Source organism: Cyprinodon variegatus, unplaced genomic scaffold (genome assembly GCF_000732505.1).
Source record: "Cyprinodon variegatus isolate N-32 unplaced genomic scaffold, C_variegatus-1.0 Scaffold150, whole genome shotgun sequence".
NCBI lineage: Eukaryota > Metazoa > Chordata > Actinopteri > Cyprinodontiformes > Cyprinodontidae > Cyprinodon > Cyprinodon variegatus.
In genome coordinates, this window is record NW_015150603.1 from 951538 (window position 1) to 971343 (window position 19806).

The following is a 19806-nucleotide window of genomic DNA, read 5'->3' on the forward strand; positions in this document are numbered from 1 at the left end:
ACAAAACAGCAGTCCCATGTTTTCCTCATAGTGCAATAGAAACTGCTAATTCACAACACTTTTTGGGCTTTTAAAAAGTACCTCTAAAAATTAAATTAATAATGTAATGTAAATCCCCTTATTGTCCCACAATGGGGAAATTCATTCTCTGGATTTTGACCCATTTCATTGGGGAGCAATTTAAGGTTAAGTGTTTTGCTCAGGAACCCAGAGTGGAGGTCAGGGGGATTGAGCCGGATACTTGCAACCTTCTCAGAGAACAATCACACTGCTCTAACCCACTAGTCCTAACACTTTCCCAGGGTTTTAGTGATTTAAAATAGCGCAACATAATATTGACAACATCTACAGACAAACAGAACAACATCAAAAATGGGTACAGTTCTGTTTTTGACATAACCAGAGTTTTGTTTGTTTTTCGATCATAATAAAACTGGTTATAGACTTTAAATCAACAGCAAGTGAGTTCCAAACTGCAGATCCTCTCACGGACAGGGCACTTTGAGCAAAAGTTTTTCTTCGAAATGGGACCTTTCAATTTCCATTTTGCTATGCATGGCCAGAAAATTTTTAGTTTGATTTGTCTTCACTCAACAGGATCCAAATATATATTTGCCTTATTTATATAGTGATTCTTACATGCATTCCTGTGCAAAGTAAAACTCCCATCTTTCGAACCAACAAATCAAGAGTCATTTAAGGGTCTTTACAAACTGAATCTTTTAGAGTGAATAAATACCAATAAATGTAACATTCTTCCACCAGGTGGCAGAGCCAACATTCCTATAACTTTAATATAGTGAACTTTTATGTCTGGAAAATCAAAGGCCTTTGCTGTCTTGATTTTTTTTTTCTCCCTCAGTTGCATCAGTTGAAGTTGAGACCAAACCAGATCCTAAACAGTGTACTCTAACAGAGAATTTTATTCAGGGGGTTAATGATTCCGAGACTGCATAAATTCATTTTAGGTCTTGTTTTGTTTTGAATTTGAAAAAGAGAAGTAAGATCAGTTTAATCTTCCTTGTTGAACTTTTCTTTTGTAATTTATGTATTGCAAACAGCTGAAAACGTTAAGCCCAATAAACCTGATTCAAGGAGGACATTGAATTATTCGTGGCACAACTGTAAAAAAAAACAATCTTGTGGAAACTGTGCATTGATTTGAACTTATCACCTCATGATGACTATATAGAGTAAAATATGGTTACTTTCTCTTTCACTCACCTCAAAACATTAAATGCAGTTGATTCATACCTTAATACAGTGCAACAGAACTTTATTTATACATCATTTTAAAAATAAAATGGGTGAAAAAAGTGCTGTACACTAATAAAAAAAATTAAAATGCAAAGCAATAAAACAAATGTTAAATAGACGATAGATAAGAAAATTCAATAAAATAACTTCTAAAATTAAGTGAAAAGCCAGTAATAAAGAATGTGTTTAAAGAGGAGATTTAAAAACAGCAAGTGAATCAGTCTGTCTTACAGTGGCAGCTTATTCCACAGTTTGGGGTCAGCTACTGAAAACATTCGCTCACCCCTTAAATTCCTCCGGGGTTTTGGCACAAGACCATGTGAACACTTAACAAATAAAATGAAACACTGGCTCATTCCAACATAAAGAGCTTTATAGTAAACTTCAGTAATATTGGAGCTATAAACCTGCTTTATTAAAACCCTATAGATCGGTTCTCTCTTCAAATAAATAATTGGAGGGCTTGCAAACGATGTATATATAAGGCTTACACTAAGTGTATAGACTTCAGGTCATAATGATTGAGTTTTTACACATACAGTGACAGCAGATTTACATGGGGATTATTTTTTTTATCTATTTTTGACCAATTGATATCAGAGACCGGTTAGATATAAATGATGATGGTTGATTCTGAGCAAATGTGGTGGAAGATGGAGATTCGTGCGAGCGCAGTGAGCAGTCTACATGAAAATGGGTCAAGGTTAATGGGAAGAAAGCCTCCTGACTTCCAAGAGGGGACTGAACATGTGAGGCTCTTGACATGGATTATACATTTCAGTATAATCATCAGTTTCACTTTCAGATGTTTTGATTGAGCTGGTGATGTTTTCTGTGGTTTATGTTGCATATAACTTTATGTGTATGTGGTAAACTTTAGTGTAAAATCCTACATATAAAATAGTGTGTTTTTTCAAGAGATATATGTCATTATAAATATAATTGTGGCTATGTGTTTAACCTCTTACACACACATTTCTTATTGAATCATCCCTTGTCTCTTATTCTGCGTCAACAGTTGCCATGGAAACTGTTTTGCTCTTTCTTTCTTCACTCTTGGTGTGTGTATCTGGTAAGTGCTCCCCTGTTCACCCAAAAAACGAATGCACACACACATTCACAAACCATCCATAAGGAAGCTTTTTCATAGTAGCAGACAGTGATGGTTACAGGGGAAAAAAAAGGCCTGTCTGGGCATGACGTTTAGCAAAAGATCAATTACCACTTAAAGGCTTTATGTGTCAGTTGTATAAGCTGGCTCACTCACTACGATGTGTGAGGTCTTGTAAAATCTGGTTTGATTTGAATTAGTCTGTCTGCATAGAGTTAGAATGTGTTTGATCTCATCCCTTTTGTTAGATGATTAGATTTCCTCTTTTGCTTACTTCTCCTTCGTATTTGCTCTAAATTCCTTGTCTTTTCTGTGCTTTTTAGCTGATGCAGACACCATTGGAAAAGGTAAGTGTGCTACATTTACTCACTACCAGGGTTAAATCTTGAGATTTGGTTTCTTGTTTGTCTCTGTAGGGACCTGTAGAATACAGTAAACAGCAGTAAGTCTGCAAAGAGATTACGGAAAATTCCTGTATCAAAATAGCAAGTCATTATGTTAGAGAAAATTAGAATGGCTTGAAAAAAAAAAAGAAGCTAAATAAAAGAAATTATACATATTGGGTGTAGCTTAAATTTCACTGTATCTATAAAATACATTCTTATAATCTTTACAATTGTCTTGATAAAGTCGTGTTTTTGTGAACATGTGTCTAATTGTTTAATTTCCAGCACTGGTTCGCCCCAGTGCTGTGTCCTCTCACACTTCTTGTGCATTATGTACACAGACCCCTGCAGGTGGAGATGGGTACCTGGTCATGTTCTCTGAGAGAGCTCTGCTGACTCTTTTACAGGGCCCTAAATCAGGCCAACACAGAGCCTTGTCCAACTTTGTCACCTGGTGTAGAGAAAACCACTTGGACCTTAATTTGTCAAAATATAAAGAACTTATCATTGATTTCAGGAAAAAAAAGCTCAAAAACAGAGCAATAGCAGTATTATCCAGATGAAAAGGTTAAATTATGGAGAGGTATAGGTACTTGGGCACCATATTTGATTCTGAATTTGACAACAGCAATGCCAACAGCAGATTTACCTACTGCACAACCTGAATTAATTTATTGCATCAAAACTCATTTCATGTGTCTTTTATCGTTCCTTTGTTGTAAGTCTCATAACTTTTTTCTTTATTAGTTGGTTTTATAGATTGTCAGTTAAGGACAAAAATAGTTTTACCAGCATTGTGAAAACTTGTGAAGACAGCAGAAAGCTATGCATATTATCCTTCGATCATCCTTCTAAGCATATCATCCTTCAATCAGATCATGTTCTGATAGGCCGATTTGCCTGGGAGGCGCTATCGAGCTCCCCGTAGAAAAACAAATCAATATGCAAGTTCTTTTATTCCTTCTTCCATTAAGCTCTTAAATTGCAGATGTTGTTCTCAGACTGGTTTTTATGTTGTTTTAATATTTCTTTTAAGTTTCATTTACCTTCATCTATTCATTCTGCCTAAACATTTGTCACTTCGCTGCTGATGGGAAACTGCTGCACTTAATGGCTGAATCCCCCACTTTTCCATCATCCAGTGCATTGATAGACCCCTCTATGTCCATGTGTGTGGAATGTTTGTGTCCTTTGTTGCAACCACTGTCTGCGGACAGAATTGGCCGAAGGGAATAAATAAAGTTGTCTGAATGGGATCTCAATTAATAGTTTATCAGACTTTCTAATGTTACCTCAGCTTTGTTGGATTTGGACTGTGTTTTTTTTTGTGTTGACTTTCACTAATTATCAGTCAAAAGTTCAGGTCACAGTTTAACAAAAAGCGAAATGTCACATAGCAAACGTGCAAATTAAAGCACACTGGTTCAAACACCACTGAAAATGAGCTTAGTCTTTATCAAAACCTGAATTTAAAATAGAAGAGATTTTACAGTAAAGAGAACCCATAGAAGAAATAATACTGCATGGTTACCAAAATGGAATATTCAGACTAAATGATAAAATCCAAAAGCTTAGATACTGGTTACTGGTCTGTTTTGGTCAGACCTATAAAGTGATTGGTTGACAGTGTCATGAGTCTGACAATAAAAAGGAAGAGCTAAGTAAAACACATCCTCCTTGGGGAAAATGCAAGGTAAAATATCTGTGTCACAAAGTAAACCAGCTAGGCTTGCTCTTCTTGTAAACATGCAATCATATATAGTAGGCATATTAGATCTGGATAGACATAATCAATAAGACATTTCAATAAACAGTGTTCCCACGGTTGGAGCTCAGAAGAAAAGAAATTAGATCAAGTAGAATAGAAATCGTCGTTAACCTTAAAAAACAAAACAAAAAAAACAATGAGGGTCAGTGCTGCACACACATGGTTATCTTCACAAAACTAAAAATATACTTTGCAAATCCACAGAAAACTCTTTAAGGGTCACTTTCTACTCCACAGCCACAGCCTTTGTTGCAGCTGCGTTTTTGTTTCTTTAAATGTAGTTTCCATTGTATTTTGTAATTAAAATACTTTACCCATTTTCACTTAAAAGCATGATGTTATTGGGCATGGATTAGGAAGTGGGGCACTGCTTTGCATTTTGATTGACATTTTGATTTAGATTGTGATACAACGCAACAGAGGTGAAATATACACAGTGGGACCCTCTGTGCTCAGCCTCAGCCTGCAGGGTGTAACAGGAAAAACGTTGCATCAGATGTTGCAGAGACAGACACAAGCTGTTTGACTTGTTCTTCGCCGTGCTTCATAAAAATATGCTTTTCACAGACAAAAAAACACACTTAGAAACTATACAATAACAGCATGGATTTAAACACTTGATGGCCATATAAAACTTTGCAAATTAAAAACATGAATGTAAAAACACTTTTTGCACTTAGCTAGTGCAGCTATGTTTACAATATTTGACAGCTGCGGGGAAAACGGATCTGCAATAACACACCCCAGCGCATTTAGGATGCGGTCTTTCACTGAAGGAGCTCTCCACTTTATCAACAGCTATATGCTGTTAAATTTGCTCCAGTCCTTCTATCTTATTCCATCTCAGTAACTTAAGGGGGAACCCCAGAACATAGCTAACCCCTCTTATTCCTTGCCTCTGTTGAAACCTCGGAAACAGCAAATCAGCCATATTGTCTCCTTCTATGGCAAATCAGTCATGAGGGGTCTAAATTGAAATTTCCCTTTATTCAAATTGCCATCTTGTGGCAAATCTGCTAAGTTTTCCATCTTGTGACAAAGTAATACAAACTTTATAACAATACAGTTTGTCACACATAGTTAGGAGGACACAACAACCATTAGGCTAATCTGGTTGCATAGAATGACAATTATGCATTGTGCAGATTCAAATTAGTTAGAAACAGACCTCTTATTAATCAAGGATGGGGAATATTGTAAAGGTTAAATGGTGGAGGAGTTAAGCTATAAGGTGGAAACACATGTCAATTGTGGAAGGAGATCTGTAGAGAAGATGAGGCGGGGGTGGGGACTGACTATCCTGCACGACCCTTATCATACATTTATTTCTGATCATTCATTTTTGATTTTGATAAAGGCTTATACATAGCTTAAAACATCCACCTCATTTTGGAAAATTCTCGTCTATTTTGCATACCCAAAGGGAAAAGCAAATTACATGACAAATACATTATTTGAAAGCTAACACCTTTTGGTTTCTGAATATATAAATTAATATTGGGCAAGTAAAACAAGACCCAAGCTGCATTGGTTCAAACATCCCTTAAAGTAGATTTTTTATCCTAGAAAATAAAGGTCTTTTTTTGAACAGCAGTAATGATTGCTTGTTGTGGCTGCTTTGTCACGTTTACATTTTGACATGCTGCTATATCTGTGTTAAATGTGCTTTGGTGCTCACAGTGTCCATAAAATGAACTTGGTGGTTGAAGTGTGGAGAATCTAAGCTTTCCAACGATATCTAACATGTTTTTATTCATAAACATTCTACTGGTGTAATTTTCATGCATTCTGAGTTATTAGTTGTAAACACTTTTAAAACGGTTTTGAGAGGATAAAATGATCCAGGAGAGCTTTAGACATAAACCAAAGTTTGAGTCGGGAAGTCTTCAACACTGTGGATCACAGTCTGACTAAACTTGATGTGTTTTCTTCAAAGACATACTGCAGACTAAGACTCTAGGGAGCTTATTAACCTGAGTAATAGCACATGTTCTGGCTTTGTTATGAAATATCAATTTGGCTGTAATTTCTGCTTAAAGCAGCCATCTAAATGCATGTTGCTGGTACAATTTGGAATAATGTATAAATACATATATATGGCAATTTACAGCTTAAGAGTGAGCAACATTCCCTTCTTTATGGAGCAACTGGAAACTGTCCAACATGGAATAAGTTAGTCTATTTATGTTTAATGGTGTTTAGAGGCATAGATCTGCATAATATTTATATATAGTAAGATGTAGTCCGACAATGACAATGGAATGTTATGCATAAAATCAAAATGATAAAACATCTAAAGTAAGCTCTCAACTGCCCTGTTGGGCCCCTGCTACCAAAGTCAAGGAAATTGTTTAGTCACTTATTAATTTAATGAGCTTTTAAACCATGTAATGGAAGCTGGAATGACATTTAGAGCCATAGATAATGGCCACTTAAAGCAACAGTGCATAACTTTTAACCTCAGTGATAACTTAGTTTTGTATATATTAAATAATTTTTAAAGTCAGCATACAGAACTTGCAAGGTATTGGCGCTCCATGTGGACTGCCCTTCCAAATGCTTAATGGCCTGTACTTGTATAGCACTTCTTCAAGTCAGGAGACTTGATCAAAGCACTTTACACTACATTCAATCATTCACCCATTCACGCACACACACTGATGGTGGCAAACTTAATTGTAGCCACAGTTGCCCTTGGGCTCACTGACAGAAGCAAGGCTGCTTTACACTGGTGCCACCAGTCCCCCCAACCACCACCAGTAGGCAATGCAGGTGAAATGTCTTGTCCAAGGACACAATTACACTGAAAGCCAGAGCCTACTGTAGGCTTGAACCGACAACCTTCACAGCAAACTTCATCCAACACCACTGTCGCATCATGCCTGTTTATCTAACAGGCATTTTTGCAGTATTAGGTTTCCCTTTGGATACACTTATGCTAGCCTGTGGAGTTAGACATCCACTTGCTTGTTTAGTGAAGGACTGTCTTGAGTGCTGCTGTTATTATTCAATTTGTTTAGGCGCTTTTTATGCTAGGTGAACATCACAGCCTTGATCATTTTCTATTGCAATTTCCCACTTATTTGAAACACCTACAGTCCCATGAATGTATAAACTGTTGTGTGCTGGCCCACTTAAAGCACTGTTCTGAAGGCTTTGACCATCCTGTTGTTTTATTGTTTTGTAAAATTTCATTTACAGCTCTATGTTTATTTGATATAAACTGTCTGTGCCTTCATCAAGAATGTTAAATTATATTTCTACACTTGCATTACAGGACATTTAGAATGGTAAATGGATGTACTTCTATAGTGCTTATTCAAGTCAGGAGACTTGACCAAAGCGCTTTACACTAAATTCAGTCATTCACTCATTCATACATTCTCACACATTGATGGTGGCAAACTAAATTGTAGCCACAACTGCCCTGGGGCCCGCTGACAGAAGCAAGGCTGCCGTACACTGGTGCCACCAGGCCCTCTGACCAACATCAATAGGCAATGCAGCTGAAGTCTCTTGCCCAAGGACACAACGACACAAAAAGCCATAGCAGGGGCTCGAACCGACAACTCTCCAATTGCAGGGCAAACTCACCTGTACCCACTTTTGCACTTTAAATTAATAGACATTTTTTTGTTACATGGCTCTTTGCCCAGACAAAGAAATGTGACCAACTTAAACGTGGCTCTGTGACCCAGCTTTGGGTCTGATATCTTAATTTGAGAAAAGGGACTGAATGGAGACATATTTTTAAAAGTTCACATACTCATAATAATGAACTTTTAGTTGAGCGAACACTGCCTAAGAGTTAGTGATAGAATGAAAAATGAAAGGGTTGACTAAAGATTTTGGGCAGGAGTTCAAACTAATCTGATTAATCTTTGACCCCTTAAGTAATAAGAGACTATGATTTAATGGCGGTGAAAGGAGTTGTCAGAGGCTAAAAGCAATCAGCACATAAATATGCAGGATTCATGTTTTCATTTACTGTGGCTTGCTTTATTACTGAGAATGTTTAAGCATTAGCCCTTCTCCCAAAATTGTATTATTTATAATTTTACAGTTTTATGAGCATTTTCTTTTTTCTCTTCCAAATACACCATACTTTTCTGATTTGTCTGGTGATTGTTTTCAGAATAATATGGAATTTGATTTAAAAGAATCCTTCAAACTCAATAAGTCGATGCAATCAGCAAGCTTTCCTTTGATAGAATAAGCTTTAACTAATCTGACTGTGGGACTCAATTGAATTGTTGACATGACGTTTTGTGCATTGGTACTTTTTTAATAAGCTGAATTGAAAGTTGAATTGAGTGCATAAAAACAAAAAGGAAGACTACATATTTACATTTGTAATATGGTTTTCTGTGTTTTCTACATTTACAGAGGAGAATTCAGTTGACGAAAATCCCTTCATTTATGGTAGGTTTTCAGACGATGTCTTGCAAACGCTGCCTGACCAAAGTATCTAATATATGAAAATGATAACTCAAAAATATTTTGGAATATGTGTAAATAATTGCATTTCTTCTTTCCAGACTATGAGAGTTTGAGAATTGGGGGACTGGCATTTGCTGTTGTTCTGTTTATGCTGGGGATCCTTCTAATCCTCAGTAAGCAGATTTTTAATTTATCAGTCCCTCTTTGATTGTCCCTATGTGCACTTTAACTTATTTAACTTTTAACAGAATTTAAGATGACCATAATCATATTATCACTGTTGTATATTTACAATCCCACAATAAATTGTGAAAAGGAAGAGAATATGTAGTTTATATCATATTTTTTCTTTCTGCTTGTAGGTCGGCGATGCCGCTGTGGTGGAAAACAGAAGCCCAGGTAAGCCTAAGATACATATTAGGTAAAGAAACAATGAAACCTGGTTTGTGAGAGGCCCTTGATGTTTCGTTACATAACATAATTTAGTTTTGCTGACAAACTGCGGATTCACTCCACAGGGCCCCTGGAGACGAGGAGGTACAAGAAGAAAACCTTGTTGTCTCAAAGGGTAAGACAAACAGCTTAACACATAAATCTATAATTAAGTCAATACCCACTGCTAAGTCTGTCACCAAAGTGCAAATAAAATATTTTTTGGGATGACTGGTTTTCTTATTTCTTATTGTTTTGGTTCTGCTCATAACACATACTAAACTATATAAATGTTTATGATCCTTATTTTAACCACTCTTTTAATACATTAAAAACTATTATGCATCAATCAATCAGTTAATCAATCAATCCATCAACCTGTCTGTCTGTCTGTCTACTGACAGATCTTCTCATTCTGTTCAGAAGTTCAAGCCATATATCTTAGTAAGCTTTATTTATTTTAGGTTTTTGTGTCCTTGATCTGATGTTTCTCTAGTTTTTTAAGATACTAGTAGAAGTTTACTTAGAGAGGAACTGAAGCTGACCTAAAAAATAGCAATAACTGTCCAATGTATCTATTGTCTTTGTCTTAATTTACTAGCTATCTATTATTTTGGAGTTTCAGTATTTCTTAAATATAATTTTCTGTCAAGTCTCTCTGTCTGACTCAAGCAATCTTTTAGCATTCAATATTTCCCATTCCGACATACAAACTCATTTATTATAGTGTCCTAATACTAAGTGATATTTCATTTGAAATAGGGCAGTCCTACTGTACAAGGCAGCAGAAATCTGTTTATCTGTATCTCCTCTGATAATGAAGGAAAGTGAGATAATTATCTTGGCAATGTATTTTCTGATGCTTTTGTCAGGCACGTTGAATTACTTTTGAAGGACATGCAACTGTGACTGTCCCAATGGGCTTGCAAGTATTTCAAAGTGTAGACTGTCGGGCGAAGCTGATGCTATTGAGTTTTACCTTAACTGTAAAAACTCTTAGTTCTTTTTCAGAACGTGAGTTAGTTTAGATTTATGTCAGATTCAAGACTGAGACGTCAAACTGTAAATTTGTTGGTGAAGTTTCTCAGTCATCCAGATCATAGTTATTCCAAATGCGGTTGCAATGATAGTGGAAAGGATCAACTCAATCACAGCATTGTAGGTTTTTGAAAGCTGAAATCTAAGTTCACCCCTTCTGTTTGGGGATATCATCGCAAACCCCAATCCCCTTACAGGGGAACAGAACACCCTATTTGTTCCTCCAAGCCAACAATTCCCCATTCAATATTGTCTCATTTACATTAACACTGTATGATTACATGTAAAAAGATGAGAAACTGTCATGAATTTGCTTTATTGGGGAAGGAGGCAGCAGAGACATGCTTAAATCAAAAAGGAAGACAGAGAAAATAATGTCGACAAAGGATTAAATGGGAAAAGCTTTTAAGAGGTTTTAGATGACTTTTGAAAAAGAAGTTTTAATTTAGCTCTGTAAGGACAGTTTCATCATGCTACCTCAGGAGCAAACATCAGACAGCTGAGCTTGATCATAGATAGACAGAAGTACCGGTATTTGTGAAATAGACCCTCATCAGATGCAGACGAGGTACTAGTTCCATTTCTGGGAATCTGGTGAACCCAGAGAAGCAGATGGCATTGTTTGGCTTTCATAACTAAAAAAAAAAAAAAAAAAAAAAAGGACTACTATTTTTTGAGGCCTGTTCCAGAAACTTTAATATTTGTTGTATTGTCTATGGTCTGGTTCCACATGAATGGATGATTGCCTTCCCCTACTGGTCGAAATTGTTTTCTTTGTAGTATATTTTGTATTTGTTGTGTATTTATGTATATGTATCATGTTTGCCTTTTTTTCTTACATCCCAATTCAAATCAAGTCCTAACAGCTACCCTGTCTCGACTGAAGCTTGTGTGATCAAAGTTTAACTTTGATCTAATGTGATCAGAACACATTCTCCCACGTTAACTGTGTCAGCGATGTGACTTGTGTCAAATACTATACAATACCTTTTTACTCTTTCTGTTTAAAAAAAATCGCTATTTTGTTTCTACTCTTTTAAGAGATTCAACGTTTTACATACACTCATCTGTTCTGTTTCAGCTGCAGCGGCTGCCAAAGACACTACAGCAGAGAACTAATGCCACTGGAACACCTTCTGAAAGGAAACCACAATAATATGAAAGGATTTGAGAATAGATCTATTTAGTTGCATTGGAGGGTAAGGACAGGTTGTATACCTTTAAAATTAGGACATGTAAATAGATATTTTGCTATGTGTTCATTTTTTTGTGTGTAGTCCTTCAGTGCTCTTGTCAACTGCTGTGCCTTTTCTGTAATGGTCTTTCACTGCAGTTTGTTGTGACACCTTTAACTCAAGTTTGTCTTTTAAAGCCTTGAAAGTATTTTAATGTTGTGCGTTCTGCTGTTTTGTTGTTCTTCTATTGATTGACTTTAGGTTGTAAGACTTGTGAATCCGTTGTTTTGTCAGCCGTCCTAAAAAATGTCTTGTTTACTTTAGAAACTATACACTTATTTACAGTATTTAAATATAAATACTTTACATACGACAAGTTTAGGACAATATCCTGGTGTGATGTTTGTAATTTAATGTTTAAGTGTGTTTGGATAAATACTTACAGGGCTGGATACAGGAGGAGGTGGGTCACAGGGCTATAGCCAATTTGGAGTTTCCTGCCCACTAAAGAATTTTTAACACATTGAAAGGACAGTAGTTTGTTATTTTGGTACATAACAACATATTACACCTTATTCAACTAACTGAAGAGGTTTCTGAAATTTCCCTTGTCCGTTTTAAAAAGTTCCTAATATATATGGCCTACTTTCAAAGAAATTAGGAATGCTATGATTACCGTTTTATACAGAATCCTAGATACAAGTGGACTAAAAGTGCATCAGTAAGGCAGTCAGTCATTCCACTGTTGCTAATGCCTTTGAAGTGTGGGTGCACAGCAATGTTATTTTGGCAGGTGACTCTTAGTGTTTTGGAAGTGAACTACATGGAGTATGTGAAGAAGCAGTCAGTTCAATTTACCTTGATCATGTGGAACAGAAATCATAAAAAATATAATATATTGTTTTATGATAAAATACAAAGTTTATTAGTGTCAAATCTTTTCTTTGTTTTTGTTTTTTTGGTATAAAATGTGTTTCATTTTTATATAATTCACACAACAGCTACGTTGTTCTACTGTTTACTGTCATTATTTAGCCATTATATTAGATTTTAATTGACGAGACCATAGGTTTTTATTTTTCTATTTATAAGCCATTATAAAGAGAACTCTTTGTAAAGGTGTGAATTTTTTAACACTCATACACCAGAAAAAAAAAAAAAATGATTGGCTGACATATGCAAATGTTGTGAAACATACTTAATACATTTCAGTTTATTTTGATCCTCTAACACAACACTTTTTTGTGAGAGTAAGCTTCTTTTAAAATAATGAAATAGCTATTAGAGCAAAGAGCGAACCAATCATTCCCAAATTCTACTTAAAATTATTGTATTGTAAACTTGGAAAAAAAAGAGCAGTGGTTTGTTTTTCAGCTTTTTTGGAATTGTATTGCATAAGATCAAATGTTGTATCTCATTCAAATGACTGAAACCATACTGATGAAATCAAAACTCGAGAGGTCAAATAAATAGGATTGATCAGATATTTGCTACTCATGGAAAAAAACAAAAACAAAATTGAAATGGAAGATGAAACAAAAAACAGCTCTAACATTTAACCTTAGCACGACTTTCATAGAAACAGGAAGCTTACGTGCAAGGCTCCACACCTCTTTTATTGTTTTAGACAGTGACCAATTATATCAGCACACATACGCCTGGCATAGTTACAGTCTTGTTTAAGTTTCTGAATATAATGGTTAAAACAGCAAAATTTACAGAGGTAGCGACTAATGTATATATATATTTTGGGGGGAAATATAAAATTTAGTGTTATCTTCTATTCATAACAGACACCACATTATGAAAATACCATGTCCCTTGGCTACTGCCCTGGTCCCTTGTTTCTAGTGTCAGGCCCTGTATGTTTGTCCTCCAATGTGTATGACTGAGAGTACATCATATGAGCTGCTTGTGTATCTCTACATGTAGACGTGATGAGCCTTATAAGAGACAATCTTAACTGCCACAGCTCTCTGAGCGGGATTTGCAGGTATCTGTATGAGCTCCTCCAATGTAGTGTGTTTAACCACTTGTGGAAAGAGCTCACACATCAGCTGTGTCACTGCCTTTCTTCTGCACATACTGTATCTACTGCACTGCTGCGTCACTGGCTCCACCAGGATTAACCAGTCTACAGCAGGCTGTGATTAGATTCCTTTTCCAATCACAGTTGCTACTTCTGCAGGCTCTTTGAAGCAGGAGTTTTTACTTTTCTGTCTCATATTTTGTTTAGCTCTGTCATGGTTAATAAATGACCATACAGTCTCTGAAAGTTAAATAAAGTGTGGGTGCTCTGTTGGAGAGGAAAGCAGTGTGTTTATGTGCCAGTCTATATTAGAGGTAACTTGAGGCAAGTGAAATCAAAGAGTGAGAGCAGACTGCTGTACAACTAATGCTGTGTTTATCTTCTGCATAAAGCCTTGTTGTGTAGCAACCTGATGTGCTTTGGCATAAACAAATAAAGTGTGTTCAAATACAGTGTAGTTTTATTTCTTTTAATTTTTTAAATAATATTCATTTTTCACTTCCAACTTGAGCACACGGTTCAGAGAATAATCCTCGTGCTCAATGTCAGTCAAGGTTAAACTGCTGTTGAGGCTTTGAGAAGCGTGGAATGGCAATCTGCAGCACAGACTGTTAAATTCTCTACTTTTTTCTACTATGATTCCAAAGGTTGGCTCTTCCCATCTTTATCTGGGCTAAGTTTATGAGACTGTAAATATGTAACTGAGCGGCTAAACTGAAATATGTATAAAGGAGTGGAAAAATTATGCTTATGTGTGTGTGTGGCCATGTTTTTTTTTTGTTTTTTTTACCTTGTGGGGACTATTTTCCAGGAGTATATTATTCATAGGGTTTATAGGTATTTGTGGGGACCAACCACTGGTCCCCATGAGGAAAAGTTCTCTTGCATGGGTGAGTGTTAGGTTAAGGACTAAGATGTGAATCACGTTTAAGTTAGGTTAAGGCCATAGAAATTAATGTAATATGAACAGAAGTCATTCAAAGGTCCCCACAAGGATAGTGTGACATAACATTTGTGTGTGTGCTGGTGTGTGTAGGAGTGAATGGGGGTGGATCCCTGAGAATTAAAGGTAGGTTGCAGACAGGAACACACACCTGGACAGAAGTAATACAGAATCTTCAGCAGCTCAGGTAAGCTGTTCTTTATAAAAAAAATATTTCGTAAAATGAAGCTTGATTGTCATGAAACATTTTTATAAATCTGCGCTTATGTTGCTCACAAATAAGTGAATATTATAGCTTCCTGACAATGGGTCCAGTGTGTTGATAGGTATGGATGTTCATGTAACATTTTGTGTCAAGCACAAAAAGTTTTGCATTTAAAATTAGTGAATCAACAGGAAGCTAAAAACTAATGAGCCAGAGCAAAGAGCCATATTCAAGACATTTAGATAGAAAATACAGTAAGTTAAAAACTATAGTTAGACGACATTTGAGATAGTACTCCAAGGTTGTTTTGCATGATACTCTTTTTTTTTGGAAAATTATGTTGCATTGTGCATTGTTCTTAAATCATGTTACAGCAAAGTATTACTCTGCAAGGCACAGCTAGTCTTTTGTCGCCAATCTATAACCTTTATTTGACTGCTCAAGGTTCAAGGTTAATGAATATTGGAGCTATAGTGCATTAATGAGTAACACCTATCCCCTTGGTGGATGTCATTAAGCTCACTGATAGATGGAAAAGGCCAGAAAGGTAATACATATACCAGTGAAGTCCATAATTCATCGAAGAGTGTTTTAACTACATTAAAAGGAGAGACAACCAAGGAAACTGTTAGTCTGCTAATCTTTGGGAGTTAATGATTAAAGGTCAAAGGTTCTATGTGTGTGTAGTTCAAGGGTAATAGCAGAAGGAATGGCAGGAAAGGGATCAATAATACCATTAGCCTCTTTAAATTCTCTATAAAGATCAAGGCAGTCACATTGTTACTACAGCAGGCAAACTAATGAGGCAATTTGTCAGGACACGCAGAGCATATAGAGTTTCCATGCCTTTCATTAAGCTTTCATCTATAAAGAATAAGCCGATATTAATGATCTTCATCAGATCCTTAGCAGTTTTTCTTAAATAAGTTCCATCTTAAGGAAAAAAGTTTTAACTTTGCCCATAAAAAAGCTTTCAGATATCAGACCTGCTATACATTGCCAGAAAAATCTATAATATATTACTATAAATAGTATATTGATTGATTACCAGATGCAGTATGCATAAATCATCACTTTTTGTCTTTTGTCCTCACAGTTCTGTCAACTGAACTCACAAAGACAAAACAGCATGTCTTCTCCTAAAGGTGAGTGAAGCTGCACATTACTGTGTAATAACACGATATGGAAAACACTTTACCATGACACTATGCTGTTATATGACCACAGCCACTCTTAGAACCACAAATAACTACTTTCTGACTAATAAATCGCGCAGTATTACACAAAAGCTAACGTCCGTTCTTCAAAATGTTTTTTCAAACTCTAAGAGTTAACAGTAATACCTTTTCTCTGGTAGTTTTTTATTCGGGCACAAGCACTCACCAGGTCGGGGGGGACTGTCCTTGGGATTGTATCTTCTAATTATGGGGACGTTCTTTTGGAGCAGCACTTAGGGCTATTTTATTGATATTAGGTAATCTAATTCTTATTGTTGAATCATGAATATTGACCCCAACTAAGATAAGTGAAGCCTGTAATGCTGTAGATTGTTCTGATTGATTTATAGCCTCCTTACTAATAAAGTCTTGGAGTAACTCTGGTTGGCCACCTGTTTCGTTTTGCTTTTGACCATTGCTGTTTTAAATAGTTTTCTCTCCTCCTGAATGATAGATTCCGAAAGACGTAGAAGCTAATAGAATTCAGTGTCTTTTACTCATTCATTTAGATTTTTTTATTTTTAAGATTGGGGAATGATTTGTTTGCTTTTCATGATCTTACTCTGCTTCAGGCTGTTTGAAAGGTTCTTCAGTAGTAACATACTGTAACTGTGTTCTGTAGTTAAGGCAGTTTGTTGCTATTGATATTAAAGCAGTTAACGGCTTAATCAAAGCTGTTTTATATTTTAACTGTGGGGTTCTTACTTTGTTGAAAAAGATTAGAATTGTATAGATATTTTTTTATTATTTTATTATTGTTTTTGTTATTTCATGATAATAAAGCAGTTAACGGCTTAATCAAAGCTGTTTTATATTTTAACTGTGGAGTTCTTGCTTTTAAGATTAGAATTGTATAGATAGTTTTTTATTATTATTTCAAGAAACACGCTTATTCCAAGCGGGGTCGCTGGCCCCTATTCCAGCTGTCTACGTGCGAACTGGACAGGTCGCCAGTCTATCGAAGGGCAGCACAGAGACAAACAGGACAAACAACCAATCACGCACACACTCACACCTAAGGAGAAATTAGAGAATCCAATTAACCTAACAGTCATGTTTTTGGACTGTGGGAGGAAGCCAGAGTACCCGGAGAGAATCCACACATGCTCAGGGAGAACATGCAAAACCTCAATGCAGAAAGACCCCAGGCCGGGAATAGAACCCGAAACCTTCTTGCTACAAGGCATCAGTGCTACCCACTGTGCCGCTGAGCAGCTTTGGAACAATTATTTAAAAAACAGTCTTTGACATTAAAACTTTTTTGAAACATTTAAATGACAAAAAACAAGTAACGGAATAAATCTGCAGCAGGGTGTTATTAATGAAAGAGCAATCACATTTGAGAGATATTTTGCATCCAATAGACATTTCAAATATTATTAAGAAAATTATTATATTGGGCGTTAGTACCAACACTTTTGGCATAATTTGTTGTAGATCTTTTAAGAAAGGTAAATCTTGGTAAACAGCAATTATGATGGCACATAATAAACATTTATGAAGTATATAGCATAGAAACATTAAAAGAAAGATGATACTGATTGTAACACAGTTTTTGGCTGTCAAATAATCGAGCTGTAGCACAAGTGGATTGACAAAAAAGCATTAAGCCATTTACATTTAAACTCAGATTGACAAAGTTTTTTTTATTTTTATGTTTTTTTTTCTTGTCACCCCTCAGATGCACCAACTGACTGGGATGCAGATTTTGTTTATGGTAAGTGCCTATTAGAATGTCTGTTTCACATGCTCGGAGGGGGTCCTGCATACATTTCCAGAGTTATAAAGCTTTAAAAAAGTTAGTGTTTCGAGGTTCAAAATATGCACAATTAAAGATAAAAATTAGGAAAATATTTAGAAGTCAAAATGAGAAAAGTCAAAGTTTAAGGATATATTGACAGAAGGCAAGGATAATTGTAATGGTTGAGTGACATTATTCTGTGTCTAATTTTGCAGACTATGAAACTCTGCGTACGGGAGGACTGGCCTTCGCTGGAGTTATTGTCTTCCTTTCCATCATACTGTTGTGTGGTATGTTATTCTCAACATTTTGTACTGAGTGTTGTAGGTGTGCATGGTTGGTCTTTCAGAGGTATAATAGGATAGAGAACTGTGTGATTAGTGACCTGTCAGTGCTTTAATCCGGTAAGAGCCTATTGTTTTAATGAAAAAGACTTCCTCATTTTTTGTTGTTGAAAAAAAAAAAAAAAAAAAAAAAGCAACAGCAAAATGTTAGCATTATGTTCATGGGGATCCACTCTAGAGCTGAGTTTACTAATTTTTGTTATTGCAGAAACCTAAAAAAAAAAAAAAAAAAAAAAAAAAATTACATCTTGATTTTTTGACACATAAAAAAGATTCTGTACTTGTTTTTTTTCCCCTAAGGCAACAAGATCAGAAGGTGTGGCAAACCCAAGGTAAGTTTGCCCTTGTCCAAATTCTACATGGATTTATGGGGACATCTAGTGGTTATAATTGGAATAATATATATTTATTTAAAGGCCAAATTTTTAGCAGGACCCAATGTAATAGCGTTAAGCACCAAATTGAGGTTTTTAATATGATCTCCAAACACAGAGAAAAATATTATTTAGGCTGATTATGTTGTATTCGTACTCCTGCTTGGCTGTCTTAAAATAAACAAACATCAGTAGATTGAAAGTTAAAGCTACATTTTAAGAGCCACTGATTTAGAACTATAAATTAGCTATAAATAAAATGAATTAGCATTTGATTTTAAAGTTAATAAAGTAACTTGGAAATGCATATATTTAATGTAAGAAATATCCAGTGAAATGTATCACATTTTTTTTTATCATCCACAGCCTAAAAAACCTCTTCTGGATGAAGATGATTACTGAAGCCAATGACGAAGCCTGCTAAAAACAAAACAACCATATAAAACCACAGGAGGATGCAAAACATGCTAACGTCAAGTGTTGAGTTGTAAAATATTAGATTTTGTATTAATAAAGTATGTTTAACCACAGTAAATTGTGTCCTTGTAGTCAGTGATTCCTTCACAAAACAAAAATAATTAAAAGAGGAATAAAAAGAAGAAGAATCAGAAGAGGAAAACTGATTTTCATGCATCGTTGGAGAAAGAACAGCTGTCCTACTCTTTCTATTTGGTGTTTGGTTTTGCTTAATGATAAGTTTAATAATTAGTTTGAAACTCTAATGTTCTCGTCAAGTTTTAATAACACAATCTGCTGATTGTTTTTCTCAGAGAATCCAAATGCAGCTAAACTCAAACTTAACCAAAAGTCAATTGCAAATTAAAAACTGAGAAATATGCACCTTTTTGTTTTTTATGTGGTTGAGTAAGTTTGAGCTTTTTAATGCAACTACATTAGTGGACATAGATTCAAAAATTTTACACTGGTGTTCATTTACTCTTAAGAAGAAAATAAGCAATATCCACATTTTAGTTACAGTTAAACTTAAATATACATTTTTTTAAGAGTTAGTCCACTAAAGAAATCATGTGCAACCAAGTTTCTTCAGATATCAGATAATTAATATAAGTAGTAAGTTAGATTTAATATTGTTAGCAGCACAGTTGTTTTGTTATGCTCTAAGAGGCTTGTCAGCAGGTAGGTCAGGGATAAAGCTGTAAGGAACTTTCTAGCAGTGGAGTTTTTTGCCAAGTTATATGTTTTTTAAGTATTACTGTCCATTTTATCATCTGAAACAGATATCTGAAATTTTTGCTGAAGTACAAACCTACCAAGCTATAGCACACATGGTAAGAAAACATTACTCAGAGAAGCAGCCAGAGGACCCCTGCTAACTCTAGAGGAGC

The 19806-nt window shown here is 35.5% G+C and overlaps 1 protein-coding gene across 2 annotated transcripts in view; it reads left to right on the top strand.

Moving 5' to 3' along the window:
* The window catches only part of LOC107086356 (FXYD domain-containing ion transport regulator 6-like), a 16555-nt gene extending 3465 nt beyond the window's left edge, over nt 1-13090 (top strand). Inside the window, exons 2-8 of one of the 2 annotated variants that reach the window (XM_015377243.1) lie at nt 2276-2329; nt 2692-2715; nt 8909-8944; nt 9061-9135; nt 9325-9361; nt 9481-9530; nt 11514-13090. In XM_015377243.1, the coding sequence (XP_015232729.1) occupies nt 2281-2329; nt 2692-2715; nt 8909-8944; nt 9061-9135; nt 9325-9361; nt 9481-9530; nt 11514-11551 (309 nt within the window). In that variant the 5' untranslated portion in view covers nt 2276-2280 and the 3' untranslated portion in view covers nt 11552-13090. Of the gene's footprint in view, nt 1-2269; nt 2330-2691; nt 2716-8908; nt 8945-9060; nt 9136-9324; nt 9362-9480; nt 9531-11513 lie in introns of both variants that reach the window. The other variant, XM_015377244.1, reaches the window with a different exon arrangement.
* The last annotated feature ends 6716 nt before the right edge of the window (nt 13091-19806 follow it).